Source organism: Tachypleus tridentatus, chromosome 6 (genome assembly GCF_004210375.1).
Source record: "Tachypleus tridentatus isolate NWPU-2018 chromosome 6, ASM421037v1, whole genome shotgun sequence".
NCBI lineage: Eukaryota > Metazoa > Arthropoda > Merostomata > Xiphosura > Limulidae > Tachypleus > Tachypleus tridentatus.
This window is the reverse complement of record NC_134830.1, coordinates 77,953,274-77,963,967: the sequence shown is the minus strand read 5'-3', so window position 1 is coordinate 77,963,967 and position 10,694 is coordinate 77,953,274. Positions and strand designations below refer to the sequence as shown.

Genomic DNA, 10,694 nt, shown 5'->3' with positions numbered 1-10,694 from the left:
AATGAGGAGTTTGCACAAGATTGACCTGTTATCCAATCCTTGAATAGGTCTTAGTTCAAGTGAAACAATTGCATTTCTCTGCTGTTTATAATTTCTTTGATTTGGACAAGTCTAGGGTGTCTGCTACTTGTCACAATATGTTGCACATGTTTAAGGGCTTATTTTTCCATAATCAGTTTGCATGTAGAATTACACTTTTTTTTTTTTTTGAGATTTTATACAACCATTGCTATGCTAGGAACACTTAGGATTGTCTGGATGGATGTGGTAGTCATTGCATTGAGGGATAAGCCAGTTATACATACACCCTCTACTATGTTTCTTGAGTAGTCTTTTGGTACCCTCCATTTCTCCATTTTTGCTGTTGAATACAACTTTTATACAGCTGATGCAGATCTGGTGTGTCATATAATATGCCACATGCTGACTTTAATTTGAATGTGTTGTAAATTTAGGAATTTTCTGTGTTTATTTGTATTCCCTAATTGTTTTGGCTAGGCAGTGCAAATACTGTAAGTAAAGTAATTTTGTTATAAACATCAATAATTACTTAATATATTATCATTTTGAGCTCAAAAATGACCCTTTGTATTAGGATCTTTCCCTTTTTTTTGTGACCAATAGTACGTTTTCATTTTTTTCACTTATTGATAAATGTAAAGACTTGTTGCAGATTACAGGGAGAGATACTGCTGCTAGAGGTTCAGTATTTTAATAAATCTGACAATCTGTCTCCAGCACTTGAATACAAATGTTATGTGAACAGTGTACAGGTTGCAAAATTTCCATGATTGGTTAGGGCAGCTCCAGTCAGTGGTATGAACATTGCATAGCTTTTGGAAAAGTAATTTTTTCTTTGAAAAACCTCCAATGTAGTTAGAAGAAATACTTATTTTATATTGATGCATATTTTTTGTAAAACAATCAATCAGAGGAACTTGTTCTTTTAGAAATATTTTTAAACAAAATATTACTACTTTTTTTTTTTAGAATTTCACACATTGTTTCTTTAGGGCTACCAGTATAAATCATCACTAATTTTTTAAATATTAGAGTAGAGAGAAGGCAGCTAATCAGCATACTGCCAAGGTGTAGGCAATACCTTGTGTACAATAGTAGAATTTGACAATTACTCTTGTATTATGCATCAATAATCCCAAACTAGGGGTCAGTATTTATTTTTGTAATTAATGAAAAGTGAACCAGGTAACCTCAGATCTATAATCCAATAAATTAACTGCTGGGCTGTGCTTTGTCTATAAATTTGACATAGTAATTGCTTCCTTTAATATGTAATTTTACTTTTCTGGGTGGCCCTAATTGGAAAATACATGTAATTCCTTTCTAAAGAGAAAAGTAACACTGCTATTAAATAACATTTATTAACAGGGATTTGTAAATGCCTCAGTTGGTCTTATTCAGTTTAAATTTTTACTTCAACAGTGTGTACTCAAAAGTGCAGCTCTGTCTGAACCTTGTAAAGGCTTACATCGACTAAAGTTTTGAGTAAATTAGCAATGTTTTTTTCTTTAATATTCGAAGTTATTCTTCATCCGTACTGTCAGTACATGTAGTGAATAGTATGAGCATTACTGTGATGTTTAGTTTATTATAATTAGTATTACATTTATAGTGCTAAGAATCAGCTATCCAGAAACAACTACTTAGTAGACACAGATACACATAACAGTAATACACTTTTATATAATTAACAGTAGTATTAAGCCTCAGGTAAACCAAAAGAAAATCACAATTTATTGATTTTTCATAATTTTCATTGTGCTGATATATACTGACTTCAAGTTACTGATTAAAATATTGCTGTACATTATCAACTCTTACCATGCATAAAATAAAATAAACAAAATCTTGTTACATGAGCAAATCTTAAAACTTGGTGTCAGAAATACTCTAGACATTTAAAAACAAATACCAAAATTCCCACTTCTATATACATACTGTATTTGAAATTCTTTATCAAAATATAACTGACAAAATTTAACTGGAAATATATTTCTGTACTGATAATTAATTTGTCCCCAAAATGATAAAAAGAAGAGAAACATTTAGCAAGCATATAAACAAGCACAAAAAGAACATATTAAAAAACCATGCATTAGCAGGCATCTGATGGAGTCTAGCATTTAACCTTGTATGATTTAAAGACTTGTTAAAAGGTATAAAGTAAATGGCTACTTTAAATAACATACTCTTTAAACAATATATATATATATATATATATTAAAATGTATTAGCTATTTTTGTAGTTGTTCCTTATGTCACATTGATAGTTTTATGAAATCTACTTCTACATGTACAAGTAATCACTACATTACCCATATTTCTCATAGCAGTTATCAAAAATCATACTAATAAGCAAAGCTTTAAAAAATATGTCTGGTTACTAACTCAACGTAACCATTTGTTTATTTGTGTCTATATATTTGTTTACATCCTATAACTGGGGACCTCTTTTTTTTTTTTTATACATAAATTTAGTGTCAAATTTTCATATTATTTACAAGTATATGAGTTTTGGAAAATCACAAAATGTAACTTCTACCACTACACACTATAGTACCATGTCAGAAAGAACAATTCTTATATTTACAGCTTCAATTCTACCATTTTTATACAAAACGTTATTTACCTTATAGCAAACTATTGCAAATCAAAGTTTATCAGTGTAAAACAGTATATAAACTCTCATAAAAATTCAAATTATAACACATTATTGTACATAAAGTAACTGCTCAAATGATGAAAATCAACAAAAACTTTCAATAATTGTTAGTATTAATGTTATGTTATATTCTGTACACATTCTGTAAACATATCAATGCAGATTTCATAATACTAACTACTGTTGGTTTGAATAAGTTAATACCTTGAGGTATAATTATATAGTTTACTTTTAAGAATCTTTCATCAGTCAACTGAAAAAATAAATAATCTTAGGATTAAGTTGTCCTTTAAAACTGAAATAGTTTTACTGAGGTGTAAAGATGTATTGATTTGAATTACAAGTTTATATTTACATACTTAAAAATTGCATAGTTTATGCTACAATGTTTTTATAAACTGTTACAAGTTTACCTTTCTGCAAAAGCTTGAACAACAGCAAAGTTTTGTATTTGTAATGACAAGTACAGAATGAAACTGTAAAAATAACACATCATATTTCATTTAACTGCATTTGGCAAATTGAAAATGAAAGAAAATTCACACATACATAGATCTAGCTTATTTGCTCTATTTCCAATGTATAGTTTTTATGTTTCTTGCTCAGGAAAATCAACGTACTGCATTGTGTGATGGTAGTATGTATTTGGAAAAGTTCAGGTCAGACCACTAAGTTTAAAACTATTTATTCCCCAGATTTCAGTAAACTGCATATATTTAACACAAGTGCTTCTAATTATGCTACCTATGAAATCCTGTCACAAATTATTGTGAATGAGAAGCTCTGATCTCATCTGAACAAAGTTGAAGTGAAATGCTCAGAAATGAAACAAGAAGAAAAACTACGTGCAAAGAGCAGTAACCTTAATGGTTATAAAGATTAAAAAACTTCAACATATATTTACTTTTAAAATATTTTAATACCAAAAGTAAACAAATATTTCTATAATTCTGCTGTTAAATAGACTCCATCAGTGGAATGCCCTTTTGTAGAAAATACAAATCTTTCAAGTTGGTTTGTAAGGGTATTCTAGGCTCTTTATGCTTAATTCTTATACAAGAAACAAATGCAGCTGTTCAGATTACAGTACATCAATAATTAAGATACTTAAAGATTGTCAAGTACCTCAGAACCAAAATTAATTAATGGAAATTGTGAAGCAATAAAAGTAAATTCAGCAAAAACAGTACAGTATCACCCACTTTTATCAAATGAAGTGGAAAATTTTAATAAAGCACTGGTCAATAGTTGGTTGAAGCACTAGGATAAAATCCAGAGATTTAAGGAGAAATTAATATCTTTAATATAGTTTTACACAAATGTCCCCAATAATTCATATAAAAACACTCATCTAATAAACAGTAAGGATAGCATACTTTCAATGCAAGAAATACTGAAGGTCAAAAGGTCAATAGCTGGTTAAAGCACTAGGATAAAAACTAAACATTTGAGGAGAAATGAGTAATCTTTAACATAATTTTATACAAATGTCCCCAATAATTCATATAAAAACAAACACTCATCTAATAAATAGTAAGGATAACATACTTTCAATGCAAGTAATGTGAAGGTCAAAAAGGGAGTTACATCAGTAATAACCATAGAATGCAGACCATCTGTGAAGTGGCTAACAAACAATATAGACTGTTAAAGATGGAGTTGAACAAGTAAAGAATACAGAAAAGAGGAAGTAAAGACTGTTGAAGATTATTTTTTTTTTATCATACTTGGAAAGTTAAAATGGGAGTCATAAAACAAAACTACTAAAGTTATTAGGGAAAAAAAAAGAACATTAGTTATTAAAGTAACCAGTTTAAAATTATCACCTAAGAAAGTTATCTAAACTGTACAAGCACAGTGAACTTTATTATTATTCAAAATGTCACTAAGTACCTTTCCATTTAAATTTATCCATAGTATACTTGAATTGTGTAAAACTTCTTATGTCAAAAAATATATTAATGGTAATTATTTCCAATCAAAGCTGAAGTCTTGGGTACTTCTAGAAATGATTCATTATAGAAATATCAAAACATATATGTATGTACAGTATTTAAACATTTCATCAGTGTAAAATAAGCAAGCCTTAACCTAGTACATATTAAAAGCTATTTTATAATCATTCAGCATATTTGTACAATAGGTTTTCTATTTTTAACTTTAAAAACTGTATAAGAACCAGGTTTGATATATAACAAAAATATTGTTAACAAAGACTGAAGTGAAAGCAGGATTTAAAGATATTACAGATAAAATGAAAATTGTACACAGCAAGGAAACATCTAAGAAATATTTATTGTAATAACTAAAAACCAAAGATGATTATTAAAATTGCAGAATACTTCACTTATTACCTTGTCAGACACACACGAAACACTGGTTAAATTTCCTTCCCATCTAGAACTAACTTACATGACACTATAAATTCTTTCTACAAGTAATTCTGCTTGAAAGAAATTGTGAAAAGTTTCTGCCTATCTGTTTTTTTATCTTCTAATATATTTTGGTAATATAATTTTAGCCTTGACAAATTCTTAATTTGAAGTAATTATAATAATTAATTACAATCTATTTTTGAGTTAACTCATTGAAAGAGAATGCTGCAGCATAATGTACATATTTTTAAATGCAAACGTTTTTTTTGGTTTTAGCATCTTGCTAACTGCTCTTTCTGCGTGTATACTCTAATGAAATTTATTTTCATTGTATAACATATCTGGTACAGGTAATACGTTTTAACTAACTTAAATGTAACTACACATATGAAAAATAAGTAACACGTTCAAGTTGCTTCAGCACCATCCTTTCTACTCTCAATGTTTTTAGTATTAACCTCTTCAGTGAGCATCTTTAAAGCTTCAGGTGGCACCCGACCTTGATCCAAAGCCTTACACCATTCTCTGTACTGCAAAAAGGACATTTTATATATTACTATATATATTTGTACCATACAAATAAAAAGTAAAAAATGTATGAAGTGGTATTGGTTGTGTTTGAAATAGTTACTAAAATTTTTAAAATTTCAATGAAATTACCTTGCATATAAATTCATTATAAAAATATACAATAATTGGTCTATTCTATTTAAGAATGAATGCACAATCTCATTCAAAATGTTTAAGTTTGATTATCTTTCATCAAAAATAAAGACAAAATTTCAATGCACTGCAACCTTTTCCATTATGTCATTAAAGCATTTAAATTTAAAACTAGCCATGTTATGTAACTCTAGGTTAAAGTTCAATTGTTTCACATATAGCTTTACTTTTTAAGATTTTGTATGTATAATAAGAACATGCACTTATTTCATGTGTGTTTATATTTTGCATATAAATACAAATTTTAAAATGAATGTTTTTCACTTTCATAATTTTTTTTTCATTACATATAAAAGAATTCCTTGCAATATTTGCCCATGTTTGTGCAAAGACGACTGTACACAGATTTATTTTAAAGCACAATCTTTTTGAATAATATATATCAGTGTACCTGAATACCACACATACAATCTTTCAACTTGTTTTCCTTTAAAATCTAGTAATTTTTAATAAATGTTAACATTCTCTTAAATTAAAAATGTATTTCCAATAATACTTACCTCCACTCAAACTACAGTTATTACACGACTGTTAGGGTTTCTTTACCTTTGGCCATCTAAGTACTGGTCTGTTTTTTCTCACTTACTTCAGTCTTTTATTCCCCACTTAACTGTTCTTGGCAATATCTGTTTTGTGACATTCTCCACTTAGTGAATGTGCCCTCTATTATGGTACTGTATATAAGTGCCCCTTTCAGATAATGTTACTTTTTCTAGGTTGATCCAATCTGCAGTTTTTAACACCAGCTCTTAGTGAGGAGGAAGGTGAGAGAAGTGAAGGGAGGTAATTGTTATTGGAAATACATTTTAAAAAAACATTAATTTTCAAAACATACCTCTTGTCACACAACAGCTAGAATCTCACACTGACAAGGTAGAGGGGCCAGCGAGGGTATTATCTGCACATGATGTTTGCGTAGATTATGGTTATGCCAATAGATGGTTAGCACCTTATTGGGAGAAATGCACTACATCCAGAACAGGTATGCTACTGACCCAGAACCTAAATCATGCACTGCAGGTGGAATTTGATGTGATCTATCATCACAATTGGCTAGGCCCAACAAGGTAGTGAGACCACATTGCTCAGGTTTAAAATTATAGGGGTATGGCTCCTAAATATCATATTGGTAACTAGTGCATTTGGACCACAACAGATATATTTGTGGGTGGATTCCAGCCTGTAGCTATAAAGTGATGTGTTGTGAGCCACTGGAATCATGATGAGAGGTAAGCAACAACACCTGCAGAAGTCCAAAAGGCAACACCCCAAACTTGAAATGATGAGATCCTGTATGCCATACTCAACTTCTAGAAATAAAACTCATCCAGTCTGAAATTATGAACACTCCTCCTCACTTCCCAGCCATGCAGGGAAGGAAAATTCTTCTTGCCCCAAGAATTATGGGGAGGAACAGACAGAGCTCAAACCAGGACCATTCAGCATTTGAATTACGAGGAGACAATGGACCTGCTTCCATGAACAATGTACTAAACCAATACTGATCAAAAAAGGGCCGTGCACAACTCAACCTGATAACCAAACATCAAACCTAAACTGGAATTACAAGGAGGCTCCCACAAAGGTTGGTCCCTCTCCTACTGAAATTTTGGAAAAAAATATCCAGGTACTCAGGTTGGAGGGTCCTCAACTCCAAGAGTGAAAAAAAGTCATTCTAACATTCTGGAAGAAAAGCTTTTGTCTACCACCCCAGAGACTGGAAATTGGATTAGGACTACTTAACTCTGCCAGTAGAATCTGGAGGGGTAATGTACACATTGGGAAGACCTGGAAATAGTATAATAGGTGAACCAATTTATCTAAACCTTTAAAAGCAAACCAACCAGATTTATTCAATCCAATGATCAGCAGGGATGAACAGGACCCCATTATGCTTTACTCATGAGAATCCAGCGTGTTATGGTAATAACACCTGGCTTGCCTCTGGGTTGTCTTATGAAGCACCTCATTTCTATAGTCCGTTTCAACCTAGTCTTAGTTTGATAAAAGTACACCTGATTTGGTAACATGTGTCACAGAGTGGAAGTTTTTGAAAAAGGGGTGAGGGACTTTGGAAAGGAAAGAAGAGATTGGTAATGAAAATACTCTTCTGTATAATCTAGTCAATAGCTATGGATGGTAGTCAAAAGACCCTCAGATAAAGATAATGTCAGATCATGAAAATAATGAGATAAAAGAATTGGGAGGATCTATATAATAGCCTGCACAATGCCCTTTAGTAGGCAATGCAACTGGGCCACTAAGGGCATAGAACTGTGGCAAACGTGATGAGAGTTGACTCACAGAAATCTCCTCATCTTTGAACAGAGCTCAGAATAAGCAATATGGATCAACTGCCATACCCACAATTAGCTAACTGGAGGTAAATCCCAAAAAACTGAAGGGTCACAGCAGATAAAAAATTATTGATCAGAACCTCTAAAAGCTTTGATGTGAGCTATATAACATTTTGAGACCCTCAACTTACATAACAAACAATAAGCATATGATTGGTCATAGAAATATTGGCAAGATGAATTGGTGAAAAGAATTTACCCTCTTCCATGGTTGCCAGTGTCTGAGGTAAGGAGGACCTGTCTGGAAGTAGAAGGGCAAAGAATGATAAAACGATCTGTTCAAATATTGTGAGAGCAACTTCATCCTGTGACATCCACAGGTTGATGTTAGCAGTAACAAAAAATAAACCTAAAGGGAAAGATGATACATGGTACTTGAGGCCAAGGGCTCAAATGGATGTTGAGAAAGAACATGTAACATCACCTTTATATCTTAGTTAGATAATGAAATGGTCATTTGGGATGAAGGGCCTGAAGTGATTTGAAGAGGCTACAGATCATAGCAGACTCGAAGAATTACCGTACCTTCATGTATCTAAAGATAGTCAAAAAGGTCATGTGAGGGGACTATTGGAATAGGGAGACTATTGGAAGATATGAAACCATTGTCAAAGTGTTATTTCAAAAACTGATGTAGAGTTGGTATGTCTGGATAAGGTGGGTTCAAACCCCTTACAATATACCATTGTTCATAAGTGTGCCGTTTCTTATATGTCTTATTTCTTATAAGACATCTTATAAAACCAAAGATGAAATGGAGGAAGGCACACCTGAAGGTATCAAATAAGCAGAAACCAGGATTATTACCAACAGAACAACACTAGTGGTTGAACAAATCACTGCTAGGATAGATGGGGTAGCCATGTACGTATGCTCAAGTCCAATCCCGATTGAATGCATCTATTGCCAATGTCCAAGTGTAAGGTACTGGATTCCAAAATGATGGAAGTTGAATGTTCTAATGAGTGGCAAACACATCAATCATCAGTATCCCAAAGTGAGAGTAAACATAACAGAAAATGGATGATGCATCCATTCTGTTGGAAGAATCTGGTTGGGTTGAGACAATTGATCTACCTCTAAATTTATAACCCTCAGAACACACCCATCTAACAACTCATCTGCATCATACAAATCTCAACAACATATCAGCCAAGAGACTAGGAAAGGTGCAGTAACTGACAATCAAACCAAGTAAAATACTAACAGTGGTCTCAATTCCTTGTCAAAGTGATGTGACAACTGCCTAAGATACTTTGTAACAAATACGTGTAGGGATGATAAATACCTCAGAACTCTGGGTAGGATCAGACAAATCCTAGAAAACTGATCTATTCAGGTTAACCACAAATTCCATTCTGGAACTCCAGATTTCCAACAGTAGGTATGTTCTATAAGGGTCTAGATATGTTTATATCTGGTGATGGTAGGTGAAAATATGTTGTTCAGTCAAATGTACATAGATGTACTTTCATGTAACTGAGCAGTAAACCTCCCTCTGCATGTACTGTAGTATCAGGAAATTGGGGGAGAATGAAGTATTTGTTCTCAGACATCTCCACTATAAATGAAGATATGGACTCAAAACCAACTGTGTATATATAAAAAAACATTACACACTCAGTGTATCAATGGAAGAAAGAAAGGTGGCTGATCAAAAATGATTTCATGAGAAGCTGAGAGAGTAAAAGAAGGCACCCGAAAAAGCAAATCTAAATTCTCTCTAGAATGATTAAGACCACTCAGAAGTGCAGCCTCAACCTTCTTTAACAAATGTTTTTTTTCACTTCATTACAGATAAGGTCACAGGCAGCCTCAATTCAAGAGAAATGCCAGATATCAGAGAAGGGATAGGAGGGGCCTGATTTGCCTCCACCTCCATGCCAGATACATTAATCTAGAACCACATGCCAGAAATCAACTCGTGAAACAACAAAAAAGTTTTCTGTTCTAGGAAAATCAAATAGGTAATACAATGAACACTCAAAGTATATTAAACAATTGTACTACAGAGTAATCTATTAATGAACATTTTGCCAAGAAAAAGTGGAAATATCATCTGAAGTAGGTGCTTGTAAACAAGTACCAAGATAAAGGTGCATTGACACAGGTAGACAGCATCATGAGAAAGATACTGCCATAGGCAATTAAGTGGGGAATAAATGGAGAAAGCAAGAAAAGATTAGACCAATGCTTAGATGAGTTGACCAACAGCTGTAGTGTGAATGGAGATAGTTATGTTTTGGGACTATATACTCACTATACATATAAATAAAAAAATAGCAACAATGATTTTGAATTATTGAAAAATTTCAAATACTTACACCAAAAACATTATCTGAACCTATAAAATTTAAAGGTGTTTTAAGTCAAGTGTTCATGTGTGGTATTTTGTTGTTATAGAGCAAAATGGTCTTTAGTGACAAGACTTTCATAGCTTGTATAACAAAAGTCTCATCAATTTATTCTGAAGATGGCTGGTATGGGTATTAAAACTTTAATAAAAATATAAAGTGCAGAACAATGTTTTGACCTTCTTAGATCATCTTCAGGTTA

General features: G+C 32.2%; 1 protein-coding gene across 1 annotated transcript in view; it reads right to left on the bottom strand.

The window, feature by feature from the left end:
- Positions 1 to 1,732: 1,732 nt before the first annotated feature.
- Positions 1,733 to 10,694, bottom strand: part of LOC143252863 (cAMP-responsive element-binding protein-like 2) — a 33,933-nt gene continuing 24,971 nt past the window's right edge. The window contains exon 3 of the mRNA XM_076505654.1: positions 1,733 to 5,588. Coding sequence (XP_076361769.1) covers positions 5,466 to 5,588 — 123 coding nt within the window. The 3' untranslated portion in view covers positions 1,733 to 5,465. The remainder of the gene's footprint in view (positions 5,589 to 10,694) is intronic.